The sequence below is a fragment of the Mastigoproctus giganteus genome, chromosome 7 (assembly GCF_048544385.1).
Source record: "Mastigoproctus giganteus isolate SK-2022 chromosome 7, ASM4854438v1, whole genome shotgun sequence".
NCBI lineage: Eukaryota > Metazoa > Arthropoda > Arachnida > Uropygi > Thelyphonidae > Mastigoproctus > Mastigoproctus giganteus.
Window position 1 is genome coordinate 96,627,731 of NC_143581.1, and position 22,183 is coordinate 96,649,913.

At 38.1% G+C, this 22,183-nt stretch overlaps 1 protein-coding gene across 7 annotated transcripts in view; it reads left to right on the top strand.

Moving 5' to 3' along the window:
- The window catches only part of LOC150083093 (cytohesin-1-like), a 491,792-nt gene that overhangs the window by 361,047 nt on the left and 108,562 nt on the right, over positions 1 to 22,183 (top strand). For 6 of the 7 annotated variants that reach the window (XM_090377032.1, XM_090377029.1, XM_090377030.1 and 3 more), the window contains one exon: positions 2,250 to 2,326. The exons of the other annotated variant lie outside the window; for it this stretch is intronic. In XM_090377032.1, the coding sequence (XP_090233158.1) occupies positions 2,250 to 2,326 (77 nt within the window). The remainder of the gene's footprint in view (positions 1 to 2,249; positions 2,327 to 22,183) is intronic. 7 annotated transcript variants of the gene reach the window in all.

Sequence of the window (22,183 nt, forward strand, 5' to 3'; positions counted from 1 at the left end):
TTTCTTCAATATTATTTGCCATTTCCACAATCTACACTTCACCATATTATTTGATAAGGAGAGTAAATGCAGCTGATTTTCTTTCTTTTTATAAAGGTGAGATGTATTTACTTTTAGTGCAGGAAGTATTAACTTTTCACCAATAGTATGAGGGTATCTTGTCTCAGCTATTAGTTTTGCAAATTCATATGAAGCCAAAACCAAGTCTTCATTACAACATCTCAGAGAAAAACCGTCTTTAGAAAATTTTTCTAGTGATGATATATATTCATTTTTCTTATTAATGAAAAAAAAAATTCCTTTGGCTTATTTTAGTATTCTGGATGCACACAATCTAAGTGCCATTTCCATTTTGACAGGTTTATTAATTCATTTGACAGTGTTTCAAAACAAATAATGCACAATGATTTTGGATAGACCTCACAACCAGATTTTGGATAGGCCTCACACCCATTGTGTGTCCATTAATTCAAAGGTTTTTGTGGTTATCGCAGATAAAACCAATTTTTAAATAATCTTCATAATACTGCCTTGTCCAAGAGGTTTTGAATTTCTTTTCCATGCTGTGTCAGTCTGTCCATTTCCAGGGCATTTATTAATATTATTTCCATTATCTCTACTTGTACTAGGCTACACATCACTTGACTTGTTAGGTGGACATTTCTTCAGCCATATATCCATATTAAAAATGACAGGATATTTATAAAAATGTGTAATTCTATGTATTAAATTTATCACTTCAAAGGTGACAGCAACGAAAAGGAATAAGTCACAACAATAGGCACGTACACTCTGCTTGTTGGGTTCTCACTAACTGCTGATGACTGTGCTGTGGTTCATAAGTAAGAGATGGCACAGGCAGTCCGTCACCTCAGATGCAAGATGTACGCATCCGTGCTAATTACATGGCATAATAAAATTGATGGCCGACCGGGCTAGCCGAGTGGGTAAAGTACCTGCCCGGCAACCCAAAGGTCGCGGGTTCGATTCCCGCCTCGGGCTTGGATCAGAGTACTGCAAAAACCTTAGGAGGTGCAATATGGCCACAGAAGCCGATGCGCCAACAACTACCAAATCAAAAAAAAAATAATAAAAAAATAAAATTGATGAGCACATCACCAATGTTTTTTTTTTTGTTAAGAGCAGAGTCGTCTGGAGGCATCACAGATATAAATTTAATAAATTATAAAAGCATTAAATTTAATTTTAGTATAACTGGGTATTTGGTATTTTATTACATTTTCATTTTTTCAAGAAATTTTTTTATAGTTTTATGTAGGTATATTTGAAATAAGTTGTTCTCAGACCTGTACCAGGCCGCATTCCACACTTTGGGAAACCCTGATATAATGAATAAAAGCCACTGCTAGTAATAATAAAACAAAGATTTTTTGTTTAAATGGTATATTTTATTTAAAGACAGTTATATATTTTTATCATAATAATTGTCCAGTATAAACATGACCCCTATGATTTATTTTTTTTAACATTGTATGTTATATATACTACAGTAAATGGTATACCCTTGATTTAGTGGACCAAAATATAACAAAAAAATAAGTGTCCCATGAAATAGGCTTTTTCATTCAAATGAGACTCTGATGTTTACTTTCAATTAAAATATTTTCACAATGAAGCAGAGTGCCAGAAATCTATGATTTTTCTCACCATCAAGTTCTGTGAGTCATCTGATATGTCTCCAACATCAGGAGGGAGTCATCAGAACTTCCAGTGTGGGTACCTAACAGTCCTTAAAACATTGAATAAACTTTAGTCAGTTTCCATTGCCACTATATGATACAAAATATCAGGCTCTTCTGCTCCACACAGTGAGGGCAGTAAAATATGGTATTACTTCATTTAATGTTTCATTGTACAGTGCTCTTTCATTGTGGAAATTTTGGCAACTGTTTTCTTTTGCTTTCGATAGACAACCAGATTTTGGATAGGCCTCACACCCATTGCGTGTCCATTAATTCAAAGTTTTTTTTTTTTAGCCGACCGGGCTAGCCGAGTGGGTAAAGTACCTGCCCGGCAACCCAAAGGTCGCGGGTTCGATTCCCGCCTCGGGCTTGGATCAAAGTACTGCAAAAACCTTGGGAGGTGCAATATGGCCACAGAAGCCGATGCGCCAATAACTACCAAATCAAAAAAAAAAAAAAAAAAAATCAAAGTTTTTTGTTCTTAATTTATTTTGGCTATAACCTGTATTTAAAAAAAAAAATGTTTAAAAAATCACTTCTCTTCAGGTGGAAGATACAAGAGTTGGAAACGTAGATGGTTCATTTTGAATGATAACTGTCTGTACTATTTTGAGTACACAACTGTAAGTATTTAATTCTTTTGAATTTTTTTTCATTTTTTTGCATTTATATTCCTAATTGATATTTGGCCCTGTAAAAACCATACCAGAGTGCCTTTACCATATAAGTGCTTTTTGTTTGTTTTTTTTTTTTTGTTCTACTGAAATTAAAATTGTAATATAACTGTAATATTCTTCAAGTTATATAAAATTTACTTATTTTTAAGTTATTCTTAATAAAAAGTGAAATGCGTGGATCTCAAAAAGTAGCACCCCTGCTAGAAAGGTTCTTGTCATCACCTAGTTTGTTCATCTTTCTCTCATCTTTCATCTCACTTGATTCCAGAGCTCATTGCACAGGTATTTCATATAAAGCCTAATCTAATACTAAAAGCCCCATCAGTACAAACAAAGTGTTACCATCATTCAAAATCAACTGCCAACCTAATCAAGAGGGAGTAATACTCTTGATTTGATTATCACTAGTGATTCTTCATGCATTAAGAATCTGCAGATAGAGGAACCACAGGGTTGCAGTGCTGAAGTGGAATGTGCTGAAGTGGAATTTACTCAAAGAGGTAAGTACCATCAGGGGTAAAGGGAAGGGTTATTGCTTTCTTAAAGGCGACTACGATGGTCTGAGACAGGATTTAAATTCCATACAGTGGGACCAACTGATGATGTTACCAACAGCAAATTCAAAATGGGAAGCATTCAAAGAATTAATCTTGGAAGCTACTAGGCTTTTCATACCAACTAAGAAATATTGTTCAAGATTTAGGCCTAAATGGATATGTGAGATGAACTAATTACACATGTGACAGAGAATAAAAATGCATGGGATAAATATAAAATAACAGGTGACACAAAAGCCTATGATAGATATAAGCTGGTCTGTAACCAAGTCACAAAGGAGGTTAGGCAGGCAAAGGCAGATTATGAGAAATCTTTGGCAAAGAATTCAAAGAAAAACAGCAAAGAGTTCTTTACTTATGTAAACTCTAGAAGGAAGGAGATGAATCAGATTGGTCCACTTGATATCGATGGTTCAACTGTTGATGATCCTGCTCAGGTAGCTAACAAACTAAATGAATATTTTGCATCTATTTTGCATCTTGGAAGCTACTAGGCTTTACATACCAACTAAGCGACAACTCAGCGTTGTTATGGGCCTTTATGAGAGCTCGAAGGAAATAAATTGAGGGGCCCATCAAGCTCTCAGCCACCCACATCAACGCCAGAGCTTGGTCATCAGGCAATACAGAGGCAGCCCCCTAGGCAGAATGCGCTGGTCCCACAGGAACTAGTAGTTGTTGGTGACTCTATTGGCAGGGAAGCGGGGACCATGCTTTGTAAAAAGGATAGGTGGAATAGGACCAGGGTATGTCTGCCAGGGGCAAAGGTTGATGACGATGTAGAGCGGATATCATCTTTTAAGGGCACAAAAGGTGATATAGTTGTACACGTTGGCACTAATGATATTAAGAGTAGGAGAACGGCGGAATTACTTAGCAAGTACAGGTCACTGTTGAAAAAAAGCCATGAATTAGGGTTGAATTTGAAAGTGTCTGCAATTCTGCCCAAACACGATAGGAGGGAGTATATGATGAGAGCCTTGTCGATTAATTCAGCCCTGGAGGGATTGTGCAAGGCTCAAGGGGTAGAATTTTTTTCAGCCTGGACTGTACTTGTTAACAGGAGAGATTGCTTCTACAGGGATGGGACACACTTAAATAGAAAGGGTGCAAGAATTTTTGTTGATGCTGTCGAGGCAGAGTTAGGTGGGTCGGAAAACTGCTAGTTGGGGGGGGGATACAAGGACTAATAGATTAACAGTAGCCACTGGCAGAGGTGGAAGCAGTTCTTGCACTGCTTCTATTGAAATGAGCAAAAGCCTGAAAAACAAGATGCAGGATATTTCAGAGCCTGCTGGGAGTCATTGCGGTACAAGTAAACACATGGGTTGTGTTAGGGTAGCCAAGAATAGAAACAGGTGCATGTATACCTGCGTGTACACCAATGCTAGGAGTTTGGTAAATAAATTTGATGAATTTGAGGTATTGCTCAAAACATCAAAGGCAGATATTGTTGGGATATCAGAGACGTGGTGTTACACAGATATAAGGAATGCGGAACTGGAATTTGGGGAATACAATGTGTATAGAAAGGATAGACAGGACAGGAGGGGAGAAGGGGTTATGCTATTAGTTAAGAAACACATAAAGTCCAAGGAAGTGAAGCCAGTCGACATCGATGGACAGGGCAGTGTCGAGTCAGTTTGGTGTGACATAAGCATAGGGAAATCAAAATTGAGAGTAGGAGTGTGCTATAGGCCTAATTACTCTGATAAGTATAATAAGATTTTGTACAGGGAAATAGAGTGGGCCAGTAAATCAGAGAGTCTTATAATGGGGGAATTTTAATTTCCCAGATATTGACTGGAATTTGTGGGTTGGTCACTCGCACACTAGCAAGGCTTTTGTGGATTTATTGGATGATTGTTTTCTACATCAGCATGTTCGTGAGGCAACAAGAGGGAGCAATACTCTTGATCTGATTATCAGTAGTGATTCTTCATGCATTAAGAATCTGCAGACAAATGAACCACTAGGTGGCAGTGATCACAGTGTGTTGAAGTGGGATTTACTCAAGGAGGTAACTACCATCAGAGGTAAAGGGAAGGGTTTTTGTTTTCGTAAAGGCGACTATGATGGTCTGAGACGGTATTTAAATTCTATACAGTGCGACCAACTGATGATGTTACCAACAGCAAACCCAAAATGGGAAGCATTCAAGGAACTAATCTTGGAGGCTACCAGGCTTTACATACCAACTAAGAAATATTGTTCAAGGTTTAGGCTTAAATGGCTGTCAGATGAACTAATGAGACATGTAGCAGAGAAGAAAAATGCATGGGATACATACAAATTAATGGGTGACATGGAAGCCTATGATAGATATAAGTTGGTCTGTAACCAAGTCACTACGAAAAATCCTGGGCAAAGGATGCAAAGAAAAACAGCAAAGAGTTCTTTACTTATGTAAACTCTAGAAGGAAGGGGATGAATCAGATTGGTCCACTGGATATTGATGGTTCAACAGTTGAGGATCCTGCTCAGGTGGCTTACAATCTAAACGAGTATTTTGTATCTACATTTACGCATGAGGAGTTATTCAGGAAGGAGAATGATGTTGGTAAAGTAAACATTGGCAGTGAGCTGGATGATTTTGTAATAACTGAGAGGAAAGTGGAGGAGAGGTTGTTGAGGATAAACATAAAAAAGGCACCTAGGGTGGATGGGATCTATCCAGTTATATTAACGGAGGCAGCAAAGGAAGTAAGCAAACCCCTAGCCATAATTATGAGAGCTTCTTGGGACTCAGGGGAGGTACCCATAGACTGGAGATGTGCAAATGTAACCCCAATTCACAAAGGAGGATCAAAGGCTGACACAAGTAATTATAGACCTGTTAGTTTAACTTCTGTTCCAGGTAAAGCAGTGTGGCATTGGAGGCAAAATGCTGCTATGGATAATGGGATGGTTGAGTGGCAGAAGACAGAGAGTGGTAATCAATGGACACTGCTCAACATGGACTAATGTTATTAGTGGAGTTCCTCGGGGTTCAGTGTTGGGTCCGTTGTTGTTTTCGGTGTTTATGAATGATATTGATGATGGGATATCAAGTTTAATGTCCAAGTTTGCAGATGATACAAAGGTTGGCAGGGTTGTTAAGGACACCACTGATGCTATGCTGCTGCAACAGGATCTGGAAAGGTTGAACAGATGGGCTGAGAGGTGGCAAATGAAGTTTAACATTGACAAATGTAAAGTACTACATATGGGAAACAGTAACCCCAGAGCAACATGTCAACTTTGCGGTATTACACTGACAGTGGTGGTAAAGGACCTGGGGGTAATTGTGCAGGCAGATATGAAGTTCTCTGAGCAGTGCAGACGAGCTGCAAGAGTAGCTCATGGTGTCTTGTCAATGATATACAGGAATTTTTCTAGCAGGGATAAGGAGGTGATTATTCCCTTGTATAAGGCAATGGTTAGGCCACATCTTGAGTACTGTATACAGGTCTGGAGGCCTCATTTCAAGAAGGATTTAGAGCTGCTGGAACGGGTACAGAGAAGGGCAACAAGATTAGTGAATGGAACAAAGGGTTGCTCTTACGAAGAAAGGCTTAAGTTTTGCAAATTACAGAGTCTGGAGACTAGGCACCGGCGAGGTGATCTGATAGAGGTTTGTTTGTTGTTTGTTATTTGGATTTTAGGAGCATTAGCAACTAAAGCCATATTACTCCGGGATATGCGATGGTCATTCCCTGACCTTTCCGCATCCTCCATATTTGGTGGTGACGGGTTCGAACCCCCGTCTAATCAAGAAGCGTGTGCTACGCACTGCTGCTTCCCACCTGGCTACGGATGCGCCCTGATACAGGTGTATAAGGCTTTGAATGGTTTGAGCATGCTCAATGCCAATGGGATTCTTCATCTTGCTCAGAATAATCAGCTCAGAGGGCATAAATTCAAATTGAGGAAGGACGGAAGTCGGATAGATGTGCGGAAATTTGCCTTTGGCCAGCGGGTGGTTGGTTGGTGGAACCGACTTCCATCACTTGTTGTTGAAGTTGATAGCCTAAACAAATTTAAGGCTCAACTGGAGTATTTCGAGCGAATGGAGGGGTGAAATGGGAGTGGTGCGTTTTTTTTTTTGGCTGATGCTGAATAAGCTTGCTTTCTTGCATCATATGCCTCTACTAATGCTAAGGAATATTGTTCAGGGTTTAGGCCTAAATAGATGTCACATGGCAGAGAAAAAAAATGCATGGGATACATATAAATTAACACGTACACAGAAGCCTATGATAGATATAAGCTGGTCTGTAACCAAGTAACAAAGGAGGTTAGGTAGGCGAAGGCAGATTACGAGAAATGTTTGGCAAGGGATGCAAAGAAAAACAGCAAAGAGTTCTTTACTTATGTAAACTCTAGAAGGAAGGGGATGAATCAGATTGGTCCACTTGATATCGATGGTTCAACTGTTGATCCTGCTCAGGGAGCTAACAAACTAAACGAATATTTTGCATCGACATTCACACATGAGGAGTTATTCAGCGAGGGGAATGCCAGAGGTGTATTGAACTCTGGCAATAAAGTAGATAATCTTATAATAACTGAGAGTAAAGTGGAGGAGAAATTGTTGAAGATAAACGCAAGAAAGGCACCTGGGGTGGATGGGATCTATCCAGTTATATTAAAGGAGGCAGCAAAGGAAGTAAGAAAACTCTTAGCCTTAATTATGAGAGCTTTCTTGGACTCGGGGAGGTACCCATAGACTCGAAATGTGCAAATGTGACCCCAATTCACAAAGGAGGATCAAAGGTTGACACAAGTAATTATAGACCTGTGAGTTTAACTTCTGTTCCAGGAAAATTAATGGAGGCACTGGTTAAAGAAGCACTGCAGGATCATCTAGACAAGACTTCAGTTATAGATCAGACACATCATGGTTTTGTTAAGGGGAGGTCTTGCCTGACCAACTTGATTGGATACTATGATGCAGTCACAAAAGAGCTGGATGCAGGGAATAACTTTGATATTATTTACTTGGATCTTAGAAAGGCTTTTGATACTGTTGCACATGGAAGACTGCTGCACAAATTGGAGCAGTGTGGCATTGGAGGCAAATTGCTGCTATGGATCAAGGGGTGGTTGAGGGGAAGAGAACAGAGAGTTGTAATCAGTGGACACTGCTCATCGTGGACTAATGTTATTAGTGGAGTCCCTCAGGGTTCAATGTTGGGTCCATTATTGTTTTCTGTATTTATAAATAATATTGATGATGGTATTTCAAGCTTAATGTCCAAGTTTGCAGACGATACAAAGGTTAACAGGGTTGTTAAGGACACTACTAACGCTATGCTGCTGCAACAGGATCTGGAAAGGTTGAGCAGATTAGCATTAGCATTAGTAGAGGCATTTTATGCAAGAAAGCAAGCTTATGCAGCATCAGCCAAAAAAAAAAAAAAAAAAAACCCACTTCAACTTCACCCCTCTGTTCGTTCAAAATACCTGTCCAGCTGAGCCTTAAACTTATTTAGGCTATCAACCTCCACCACAAGGGATGGAAGTCTGTTCCACCAACCAACCACCCGCTGGCTAAAGGCAAATTTCCGCACGTCTATCCTACATCTGTCTTTCCTCAATTTGAATTTACGCCCTCTCAGGTGATTTTTCTGAGCTAGAGGAAGAATCCCATCAGCATTGAGCATGCTTAAACCATTCAAGGCTTTATACACCTCTATCAGATCACCTCGCTGGTGCCTAGTCTCCAGACACTGTAATTTGCAAAACTTAAGCCTTTCTTCGTAAGAGCACCCCTTTGTTCCATTCACTAAACTTGTTGCCCTTCTCTGTACTCGTTCCAGCAGCTCTACATCCTTCTTGAAATGAGGTCTCCAGACCTGTATACAGTACTCTAGGTGTGGCCTGACCATCGCCTTATACAATGGAATAATCACCTCCTTATCCCTGCTGGAAAAATTCCTGTATATCATTGACAATACTCCATGAGCTACTCTTGCAGCCCGTCTGCACTGCTCAGAGAACTTCATATCTGCCTGCACAACCACCCCCAAGTCCCTTTCATTCTCTACCACTGTCAGTGTAGTACCACAGAGTTGATACGTTGCTCTGGGGTTGCTGTTTCCCATGTGTAGTACTTTACATTTATCAATGTTAAACTTCATTTGCCACCTCTCAGCCCATCTGCTCAACCTTTCCAGATCCTGTTGCAGCAGCATAGTGTCAGTAGTGTCCTTGACAACCCTGCCAACCTTTGTATCGTCTGCAAACTTGGACATTAAGCCCGATATACCATCATCAATATCATTTATAAATACAGAAAACAATAATGGACCCAACACTGAGCCCTGAGGGACTCCACTAATAACATCAGTCCACGATGAGCAGTGTCCATTGATTACCACTCTCTGTCTTCTCAGATGGGCTGAGATGTGGCAAATGAAATTTAACATTGACAAATGTAAAGTGCTACATATGGGAAACAGCAACCCCAGAGCAACGTATCAACTCTGTGGTACTACACTGACAGTGGTAGAGAATGAAAAGGACCTGGGGGTAATTGTGCAGGCAGATGTGAAGTTTTCTGAGTAGTGCAGACGGGCTGCAAGAGTAGCTCATGGTGTCTTGTCAATGAAGGCCTCATTTCAAGAAGGATGTAGAGCTGCTGGAACGAGTACAGAGAAGGGCAACAAGATTAGTGAATGGAACAAAGGGTTGCTCTTACGAAGAAAGGCTTAAGTTTTGCAAATTACAGTGTCTGGAGACGAGGCCCCGGCGAGGTCATCTGATAGAGGTGTATAACGCCTTGAATGGTTTGAGCATGCTCAATGTTGAAGGGATTCTTCCTCTTGCTCAGAATAATCACCGGAGAGGGCATAAATTCAAATTGAGGAAAGACAGATGTAGGATAGATGTGCGGAAATATGCCTTTAGCCAGCAGGTAGTTGGTTGGTGGAACAGACTTCCATCCCTTGTTGGGGAGGTTGAAAGCCTAAATAAATTTAAGGCTCAGTTGGACAGGTATTTCGAACGAACGGAGGGGTGAAGTGGAAGTGTTTTTTTTTTTTTTTTTTTCTTGGCTGATGCTGCATAAGCTTGCTTTCTTGCATCATATGCCTCTACTAATGTTAATAAAGAATATGAAAATTAATTTTAATTTTAAATGTACTACTTTTCCTGTTTCACTAGATGATATGCCTAAATTCGAAAAGCAAAACAGTATTTCTGTTAATGTTTGTCATTACCAAAAAAAGTTGTTTGCCCTTTACTGATAATAGAAAATAAATTAGATAAGCATCCTGCAGGGTGTCCGAAAAGTCTGGAACTATAGAAAGTTGGTTAAATTAAAAATATTCTGTAGAATTAAAATTAATTGACTGTTCTTTTAGTTTTGAGTTTCTGTAAATGATGATGTCAAGTTTACAGTAGCATGTAGAGATTATTCTTTCTTGATATCTAATCCTAATCGTGGTTCCAGACGTTTTAGGCACTGTATATGAAGAAATATATTGAAACTGACAATACTATTAAAGAACATTATTGTTGGATAAAAAATATGACAAGATTACTATGTTCACAAGTGAATAATCAAAAGAAAAAAATGTGTGTGTGATATATATTTAACATATTTTTATTGAGAAGAAAAGTAAAAACTGCATTCAATAGATTATAAAGAACACAAACCTGTAAAAGTTAAGATGCCTGAAACTGATAGTGTTTTTCAAACATTATTATCACTCGTTAAAAATTCCATTTGTTATTTATGAAGATTTTGAAAGTAATACTGAAAAAATATATACTGCTAGACCCAAAAATCCCAAAGATTTTTTTACAATGAATTATCAAAAACATAAACATGTGAATTTGTTATTATATTAAATACATTAGTGATAATGAATATGAATATAAAGAACCTAGATTATATAGAGGTGTAGATGCATCAAAAGTATTTATAGAATAGTTGGTTCAAGATGTAAAAACAATATTTAGAATCCATAAAAGCAGATATATAACTCCTTTCAGATGAAGAACAATTTAACTATGAAAATGCAACATTGTCATATTTGTCAATGTGAAATTCCAAGTGAATTCGAAAACAAAGAATGTTATTACAGAAAGTTAGAGATCATGATCGTTTAACCAGAAAATTTAGAGGTGCAGCTAATAGTCATTGTAATTTAAAGTATAAAAATCCAGACTTTATTCCAGTAATTATGCATAGTTTTAAGTTGTTACGATTCACACTTATTTATTAAGGAATTTGTATTTTAATAGTGATGATTTTAAAGTTATTGCAAAAAATTGAAAAAATATATCAGTTTTGATAAGGAAATTAAATTCGAAAAAGATGAGTATTTTGTAAATGATTAAAAAAATTCTACGCAACAATTATCAAAACGTTATTTGCGAATTACAGATTTATTCAGGTTTATGGGAACTAGTATAGATAAGCTTGCTAGTAATCTTAAAAAAGATCAGTTCAAAACCATAAAGAAATACTTTTCAGAAGATAAGCTAGACTTAGTGATAAGAAAAGGTGTATACCCCTATGGTTATATGAACTCGTTAGAAAAATGTGAAGAAATTAAATTTCCCCAAAAAAGAAATTTTTTGCCATATTAAATGAAAGTGATATATCTGAAGCAGATTACATTCGTGTGGACAAAAAGTTTGGGAAGAATTTAACATAAAAAACATAGGTTTTATATGATGATGTGTATTTAAAAACTGGTGTGTTGTTATTAGCTGAGTTATTTGAAAATTTTAAAGATGTTCATTTAGATGCCTATAAATTAGATCCTGTTTGATATTATACAGCTTTTAGTTTATATTGGTATTCAATGTTAAAAATTACAAATATTGAATTTACTGATATCGATATGTGCTTAATGATTGAAAGAGGTATTAGAGATGGAATTAATCAATATTGTACTAGATATGCAAAAACAAATAATAACTATCTAAAAGATTTCAATAAAATGAATTATCACATATAAGTTAGTGCAAGAGCATTGTGTTAGTATGCAGCAAACTCTAAAATAGCTTAAAACAGCATCATTTTAAGTATATCTCACATTGTGAATACCTTTGAGTTGCCACGATACTGCACTACCTCGAATAAGCAATGCTTCACGAGTGGAAATGGCTATTGTTACTTATTTTCAGTGGATACCACCACCACCAGCCAGATGGCACTATTTCAAGGCCGGTTTGGCCTTTCCTCAGTGGGTGGGTAGCTCCCCGGTGATGCACTGATGACAATTTAGTTATGAAGTATAACTTCACATTATGAGAGATGTCTGATGGCGTATGAAATGAATCAGACTAAACACATTTTAGGGCTTATTCTTCAGGCTATGTGCAAGTTGAACTGACATACAAGCAAGAGCATCATGTTAGTACACAGCAAAATCTAAAATAGCTGAAAACAGCATCATTTTAAGTATACTCATATTGTGAATACCTTTACAATGATGATATTGCACTAACATGAGATAAGAAATAAGTAATTCTTTGCCAATAGAGAAGCCATTGTTACTTATTCAAAGTAGTGCAATATCATGGCAACTAATTGTGAAGGTATTTACAATGAGTTAATACCTTCACAATGATGCTCTTGCACTAACTTGAACATCAGTTAAATTTTCCTGCAGCCCTAAAATGCATTTAGTAAAATGAATTATCAACATTTTAATGTACTTGATTCAAATAACTTATATGGATGGGTGATGAATGAATATTTACCTTATCGAGGATTTAAATGGGTAGATATAAATATAGATGTAATTCAAATACCTGATGAATATGGAATTGGATATATTTTATAGCTAGATTTGCAGTATCCAAAAAAAAATATATGGTTTACATAATGATTTACCTTTAGTTCATGAACTTTTAAGGATAAATAAAAAATATTCAAAATTAATGAATGTTATATAATAAAGAAAAGTACATATGTACAAGTTTGTGCAAAAGCAGCATATTAGTATGCAGAAATTCTATAAAAAGCTAAAAACAGCATTGTTTTAGTTATATCTCATATTTTGAATACCTTCACAGTGAGTTGCCATGATATTGCACTACTTCGAATAAGTAACGCTTCACCAATGGAGAAGACTATTGTTACTTATTCTCTGCGGATATTTCCTTGAATTTATACCTCCTCAGGTTCGTAATCTGAACAAGTGGAAGAATCCCATCAAGATTTCAGCATGCTCAACCAATTCAAGGTCTTATACACCTCAATCAGATCACCTCGCAGGTGACTAGTCTCCAGCCGCTGCAATTTGAAGAACTTAAGCCTTTCTTGGTAAGAGGAGCCCTTCTTTCCCCTCACCAATCTTACGTACACACTCAAGCAAATCTACATCCTTCCAAAAATGAGGCCTCCATACCTGCACGCAGTACTCAAGGCGTGGCCTGACCTGACCATTGCCTTATACTAAGGGATAATTGCCTCCTTTTCCCTACTAGCAAAATTCCTGTATATCATTGACAATACCCCATGACCTGCTCTGGCAGCCTGTCGGCATTGCTCAGAAAACTTCATATCTGACTGGATAATTACTCCCAGATCTTTTTCATTTTCTACCACCCTAAGTGCAGTACCACACAGTTGGTATGTTTCTTTGGGGTTACTTCTACTCATATGCAATATTTTGCATTTGTCAATGTTAAACTTCAGTTGCCACTTCTCAGCCCATCTACCCGAATTTTCTAGATCCTGTTGCAGTAGTGCACTGCCATTACTGTCATTAACAACCCTGCCAACCTTAGTATCATCTGCAAACTTCAACATTAAACCTGATATACCTTCATCAATATCATTGATAAATATACAAAACAACAGTGGACCCAACACCGAACCCCAGCGGACTCCACTAATAACATTAGTCCACAAAGAGCAGCATCTATTGATTACCACTCTCTGTTTTCTTTCAATCAAACACCCTTTTATCCATTGTAGCAACTTACCCTTAATACCATACTGCTCCAATTTGTACAGGAGTCTTCCATGTGGAACAGTGTCAAATGCTTTCCTGAAATCCAAGTATATGATATCAAAATTATTTTTTGCATCCAGTTCCTTTGTAACCACATCATAATATCCTATCAAATTTGTCAGACAAGACTTTCCCTTAACAAACCCATGCTGTGTCTGAATTATTGCTGCAGTCTTGTCTAGATGATCCTGCAATGCATCTTTAACCAGTGACTCCATTATTTTCCCCATAACAGAAGCTAACTGGTCTGTAATTACTTGTGTCACCCTTAGATCTCCCCCCCCTTTGTGAATTGCAGATACATTTGCACATCTCCAGTCTGTGGGGACTTCCCCTGAGTCCAAGGATGCTCTCATAATTATGGCTAAGGGTTTGCTTACTTCCACTGCCGCCTCCTTTAATATAACTGGATAGATCCCATCCACCCCAGGTGCCTTTCTTCTGTTTAACTTCAACAATTTCTCCTCCTCTTTGCTCTCAGTTATTACAAAATTATGAAGCACCCTGTTACAATTTGATAAACTTTTGGCATTTCCATTGTATAAGGCAATGGTCAGGCCACACCTAGAGTACTGTATACAGGTCTGGAGGCCTCATTTCAAGAAGGATGTAGAGCTGCTGGAACGAGTACAGAGAAGGGCAACAAGATTAGTGAATGGAACAAAGGGGTGCTCTTACGAAGAAAGGCTTAAGTTTTGCAAATTACAGTGTCTGGAGACTAGGCACCAGCGAGGTGATCTGATAGAGGTGTATAAAGCCTTGAATGGTTTAAGCATGCTCAATGCTGATGGGATTCTTCCTCTAGCTCAGAAAAATCACCTGAGAGGGCATAAATTCAAATTGAGGAAAGACAGATGTAGGATAGACGTGCGGAAATTTGCCTTTAGCCAGCGGGTGGTTGGTTGGTGGAACAGACTTCCATCCCTTGTGGTGGAGGTTGATAGCCTAAATAAGTTTAAGGCTCAGCTGGACAGGTATTTTGAACGAACAGAGGGGTGAAGTGGAAGTGGGTTTTTTTTTTTTTTTTTTTGGCTGATGCTGCATAAGCTTGCTTTCTTGCATCAAATGCCTCTACTAATGCTAATGCTAACTCCTCATGTGTGAATGTAGATGCAAAATACACATTAAGATTATCAGCTATCTGAGAAGGATCATCAACAGTCAAACCATTGATATCAAGTGGACCAATCTGATTGATCCCGCTCCTTCTAGAGTTTACATGAGTAAAGATGTCCTTGCTGTTTTTCTTAGCATCCTTTGCCAAAGATTTCTTGTAATCTGCTTTCACTTGCCTAACCTCCTTTGTGATTTGATTACAGACTAGCTTATATCTGCCATAGGCTTCTGTGTCAACTGATAATTTCTATGCATCCCATGCATTTTGATAGTGAAGATTATGATGAGAGCCTCCACATGCAAATGGAATGGGCAAGTGAGTCAATGTGTTGTTATGGGCGATTTTTTAATTTGCCTCTAACTGATTGGTGCAAATGGGAAGGGTTTAAAGCATTAATCGCAGAAGCCTTGAATTTGTATATACTATTAAAAAAATACTCCACGAGGAAGATTCCAAGTTGGAGGAATAATGAAATTGCCATATTACTTGGGCAGAAAAAGATGGCATGGAAAAGTTACAGAGCAATAAAAAGTACTGAAGCCTATAACAGCTACAAAGTAATGTCTTATAGTACCACAGAAAAGGTTAGGCTGGCAAAGGCAGATTATGAGAAATGTTAGCAAAGAGTGGGGATAAGGATTCTTCACATATATAAATGCAAAGAAGAGGAGGACAAATCAGATTGGACCCTTATGTAATGGATCTGGGATGGTCCCAGGAATCTTCCTTTGGAATCTTCCTCGTGGAGTATTTTTTTAATAGTATATACAAATTCAAGGCTTCTGCGATTAATGCTTTAAACCCTTCCCATTTGCACCAATCAGTTAGAGGCAAATTAAAAAATCGCCCATAACAACACATTGACTCTTACTTGCCCATTCCATTTGCATGTGGAGGCCCTCATCATAATCTTCACTATCAATTGGATATCCCAGCTGAAGTTGCAGATGAACTCAACAGTTACTTTGCATCAATATTTACAGAAGAAAAACCCTTTATGTCAAAGTGAAATTGAGAGTGGTCGAAAAATATCTAATTAATGATATTGAAATTTCACATTTCACGTTGTATTGGAAAAGTGCCAATGTATCTCCAATTCATGAGTGCAGTTCTAAGAGTGGAGTGGAAAATTACTGGCCGGTTAGTCTAATTTCAGTAGGAAGGAAAATCATTGAGGCAATAATCGTGGATGGAGTTCAGGATCATTTAGATAGAAATGGAATTCTGAAGGATACTCAGCATGGTTTTGTAAAGGGAAATTCATGTTTAACTAATCTGTTTAGCTATTTTGACAGGATCACACACAAATAATTTCTTGTTTATTTGGATTTCAGCAAAGCCTTTGATGCATTCCCACTTGAGCAGTTTTTAAGCTGGAACAGGTTGGAATCACAGGGAAAATCCTTAGATGGAAAGCAGGATGGCTGTAGGGTAGAGGGTTGTGATAAATGGCTATTCCTCAGATTGGGTTGGTGTAAGAAGTGGGGTTTCCCAAGGAACATTATTAGTACCACTGTTGTTTTTGATTTTCATAAATGACATCAATGAAGGGGTAGAGGATGTGGTGCCTAAATTTGCAGATAATGTAAAGATTGTTAGAGTAGTTAATGATCACCACCAAACAGAGCTTCTTTAGAGTGACCTAGATTGACTTCAGGGATGGTCAGAAAAATAGCAGCTATGCTTTAATCCAGCAAAGTGTTAGGTATTACACCTGGAGAACAGTAACCCCAAAATAACATACACTTGGTGGAGTTGAACTAAAGCCAGTAGTGGAGGAAAGGGACTTGGGTGTTGTGATATGGTCAGACACAAAGTTCTCCGAGCATTGTAGTCAGGTTGCAAGGAAGGCCCATAGTGTCCTATCGATCATTTATCAAACATTTGCTAGTAAAGATAAGGATGTTGTAATCCCATTATATAAGACTATTGTTAGACCACACTTGGAATACTGTGTTCAAGTATGGAGACCGCACCTAAAGAAAGACTGAACTTCTTGAAATCATACAAAGACTACTAACTCGCCTGGTGAGATTGGCAAAAGGGTGCCCAATATGAGGAAAGACTTTGAATATGTTGGTTGCAGAGCTTGGAAACTAGGCACCTTAGAGGAGACTTGATTGAGGTGTTTAAGGCTCTGAGAGGCAAAAGTAAAATGAATGAGGGCAAAATTTTCACGGTTATAAATGATTTCAGAACTAGGGGTCATAAATTCAAGTTACAGGGGAAGATGTTTAGAGTGGATTGCACAAAGTTTTATTTTAGTCGGCTAGTTATAAATTACTGGAATAAGTTATCTACACAGGTGGTAGAGGCTGACAGTTTGGGGGAATTCAAAGGTCAGCTGGATAATTACCCATTTGGAGGAGGGAAACGCATAGGTTGTCTATTTCCTTTTCTTTTATTAATTATTTATTTTTTAAAATTTTCTCCTTATTATTATTTTCTTTTTTTTCTTTTCTTTTTTTTTTTTTCCCTGGCTGGTGCAGCATAAGCCATAGGCTACCTTGCATCGCCTGGCCATTGCTAATACTAATTTCTGCAATTTGATTTCTTAACTCAATGCTGCTGTTTCCATCTATCTTTGATGCATTACTCATTTATAATTTTTTTAGAGGTCATCCAAGTTTCAGTATACTAATCCTTGATCCTTTATATAGCCTTCTTGTGTTTTCTTAAATGTTCAATCTCTTGATTGATGAGATTCTTTTCATCAAGAGACTTAATCTGTTTTTCTTTCCACTTAATGCTTTTAGTTTAGCGGTTAATTTTTTATTTAGTTGTATTTCAGGTGTTGTTATTGTTAGTATAAATTTACTAGGCATCTTTAATTCATTAGCTTCTAAATATTCTCTATCTAATCCTGTATTTGGATCAAGCCTGAGAAACTCAATATATTCCATCGCTTTACATTTTTTACCATCTAAGGTAGCTAAGTTATCCTTAGGTATACCCTCAATGGCTTTAGTTATACACCGATGAGCCAAAACACTATGACCAGCGAGTCGTGCAAATCAAAGCAACTTCAGGTGAACTCCAGTGCATGCGCAGGTCAGGACATGGTAAAAAAAAACACCTGATACTGAGCTCCGTTAATCAGCATTACTCTTGTTCTTCAGATCAGAAAGGCAATGGACTGAAGCAAGTTTGACAAGGCCAAATTGTAATTGCCAGATGACTTGGTCAGAGCATATCCGAAACAGCACGGCTGGTGAGATGTTCACGGTCAACCATGGTTAGTACCTACCGACCAAAAGTGGTCCGAGTAGGGGGAACCCATGAAACAGCGACAAGGTGTTGGATGACCATGGCTCATCGATGCTCGAGGTGAGCAAAGACTCTGGTACGTGGCAACAGAAGGGCAACTGTTGCGCAACTGGCTGGAAATTGGAATGCTGGTGGCAGGAGTAATGTGTCACAACACACAGTACATTGAACCCTGCTGAAAATGGGGCTGCATAGCCGCAGGCTGCTCCGAGTACCCATGCTAACCACAGTTCACCGACAACATTGCTTGCAATGGGCACGTGAGCATCTAAACTGGACCTTGAGTGATTGGAAGAAGGTCATCTGGTCTGATGAATTACGTTTCCTGTTGCACCACGTGGACAGCCAGGTACCCGTGCATCGTTTACCTGGGGAAGTGATGGTGCCTGGATGCACCATGGTATGAAAACAAGCCAATGGTGGCAGTGTCATGCTTTGGGCGATGTTCTGCTGGGATATCCTGGATCTAGTCATCCGTGTGCCTGGCACTCTGACATCTATCACCTACCTAATCATTGCTGACCAGGTACACCCTTTCATGGCAACAATCTTCTCCTCTGGCTGACCAGGTACACCCTTTCATGGCAACACCCTCTCCTGCTGACCAGGTACACCCTTTCATGGTAACAATCTTCTCCTCTGGCAGTACCATCTTTCAGCAGGATAATGCACCATGCCACACCACCCAGATTGTTCAAGGCTGGTTCGTGGAATACGAGGAAGACTTCCAGGTATTGCCTGGCCTCCAAATTCCCCAGACATCAATCCCATCGAGCATCTGTGGTTTGGGTTGGAACAGCAACTCTGATCTGCGGCGTCTCAACCATGGATCTTACAGGAGTTAAAGGATCTGCTGGCTACGTGTTGGTACCAGATACCACAAGACACATTTAGAAATCTTGTAGCGCCCATGCCTTCTAGAAGAACTTCTAGAAGTTTGTTTTTATTATGAGCTTTACGATTCTTTCACTTCCCTGCAATAAACTTTATCTGAATATATCATGAGGATTTGTTATTTATAAAAAAATAATTATTAAATGAGAAATGCACCTACCAAAAATTGTGAAATAGGTGAAAAGAAATATATTGATATGCATGTATTAGCACCAAAATGGCCTTTTTGTCTATTAATTTGTGGTCCTAGTGGATCTGAAAAGACTAATTTACTAACAAATTTAATACTTGGTGATCTATGTTATAATAAGCCATATACAGGGTTGTTAAAATTAAAGTATCCCTATGTAGAGGGCTCTGGAGCAAGTTCTAAAGCTCATACAGAAGAGAAATTTGGACAACATGTATAATAAAGAATGCGCTTACCATTTATTGAAAAAAAAATAATTAGTTACAAAATTTGTCACTATATGGCTCTGTGTCACTGTATTGCTCATAACTATCTTAGTTACGATTATGCAAATAACTTATGTTATTTGCATAATCATAAGTTATTGCCACAGTGCCACTACTCAGCTGTACTGTATAAACGCAAAGCAGTCTCTTCAAAATCATACTGTAGATGTTTGCCTGCACTACAGCAGCAATGCCAACAATGTTGCAGGAAAAAGCTCTATTAGTGAAGCTGTGCTATCAGAACAGCAACAATGCAGCTGTGGCTATCAGAGAATTCCGGCAGAAACACATAAGGCATGGACCTATGAATGTTTGTGCTGTCTGCAAAATGATTGCGAAATTTGAAGCGACAGGACATCTTGAGCTTCAACCAAGTAGAGGTCAAAAACGAGTGGACTCCTCTCGTGTTCAAGATGTGGCTATGGCTGTTGTGAATTTATCAAGTCAATCTCCATGTGGTAGCGCAAGTATCCCAGCTGTTTCTCATGAAGTGGACATGCCGTATTCCACTGTAAGGCTAGTAATGCGTCAGGTGTTGCAGTACTACCCTTACAAGATGCACATGCTGCAGCAGCTAAAGCATGGTGATGCAGATATTCATTTCACATATGCACTTCAGTTTCTGGCACGAATAATAGTGGATATCACTTGGCCATGGAGTGATGAAGCCCACTTCTGCTTAAATGGACAAGTGAATACACACAACTGTCGCATTCGAGCAACAGAAAACCCTCGAGTTATCCAAGAGGTTCCATTGCATTCTCCAAAAGTGATGGTGTGGATTTGTGGCCACATTCATGATTGGGCCATATTTTTTTGAACAGGTAACACTGACTGGACCCCGCGCCTATTCCATCACTGGACAGCGATATTATGAAATGTTGGCAAATTTTGCAATACCAGAGCTGCAACAACATGGGTGCCTTCAGGATACCATATTCATGCAAGATGGTGCACCACCCCACATCCACCATTGTGTCCAAAGATTACTAAGGCAACACTTTACAGATGAACAGGTCATCAGCCGTTGTTTCCAGACATCTTGGCGACCCTGATCACCCTATGCGACTTCTGGTTGTGGGGTTTTTGAAGAACCAGGTGTATTGGGAAGGATGTCAAACTCTGGCAGATCTGAAGGACAGCATTAGACGTCATGTGCTGGCTATTCCAGTTGACATATGTTCTGCAGTAGAAAATGCTGTTCTTCGCATGGAAACTGTTGTTGACCAAAATGGAGGATACATTGAACAATTGTAGCCCTGTTCAAGTGATTTGTATTGCCACAGCTCTATATAGTGACAAATTTTGTAACTAATTTTTTTTTCCAATAAATGATGAGCGCATTCTTTATTGTACCTGTTATCCAAATTTCTCTTCAGTACAAGCCTTAGAACTCGCTCCAGAGCCCTCTGCATAGGGATACTTTAATTTTAACAACCCTGTATTTATGCACAAGACCTTAGCCAATTAAAATATGAATATTTACAAGAAGTCCTTGAAGAATTACATAATATCATCAGAATAAAATATAAAGCAGAAGACTACTACTTTCGTTGCTATTTTTGAAATTGCTAATATGATTGATATTAATTCACTTGATCAAACCTATCAAAATCTTATTTTTGATGATTTTGTTACTGAAAGGAAGCAAGATAAAATATTCATTAGAGCAGCAATTTTCAACCTTTTTTTAATTCACAGCACACAGATGCTAAAATTGTCAAGGTGCTAAAATTGTCAAGGCACATCCTCAGTTTTTTTAAAGAGAGATTTTATCATTAAAATAATGAGTATTAAGATTGTGTTTAAAAGTTCAATAGCTAAAATTCTAATCATTGTGTTATTTTTAAAAATAATAAATCTGGATTTCAAAAGATTTATTTTTAAAATTTATCTTCATATTTTTCATTATTCCAATTATTGAAATGAGATATCTTTGGAAAAGATGTAATTTATTTTTAAAAAATCATTAAAATATCATTTATATAAAAATATCGGTGGGAAACCTGTGCTTGGTAATGCCTCATGATGTCTCTTGTCTGAGATCGGATGGTTGACAAGCATACCCTCAAATCCTCTTCTGATGTTTGAAGCTGCGACCTGTTCTTTCTCTTCATCGTGTTCATAGCAGAAAAGCCAGCCTGACACAGATACGATGTAGAGAAAGGAAGGAGTGCTTTGATCACTGCATTTGTGATAATGGGGTATTCCTGTCAGAGAGACAACCAGAAGGAGGCCATATCTGTTGATGAGTGCTTCAGTTTCAGTCTTTTGTTATTTCTTTTTTCCGTCAGCTTCTGCAACAGTTAATACTACTGATTCGAATGCACTTAACACAAATGGATCTCTTACCCAGTCCAAGGTAAATACATCAAATGACAGGAAATATGTTTTAATGATTTTACTCAGCAGTGACAAACTTTGTAGAATTAAATTGACAAGATTTTTGTCCAGTCTGAAACTTTTTGTCATCTCAAACATTTCAACTTTGTTCTCTTTTTTTTTTTTTTTTTTTTTTTTGATTCTGGCTCCCACAATGTTAATTTTTCCT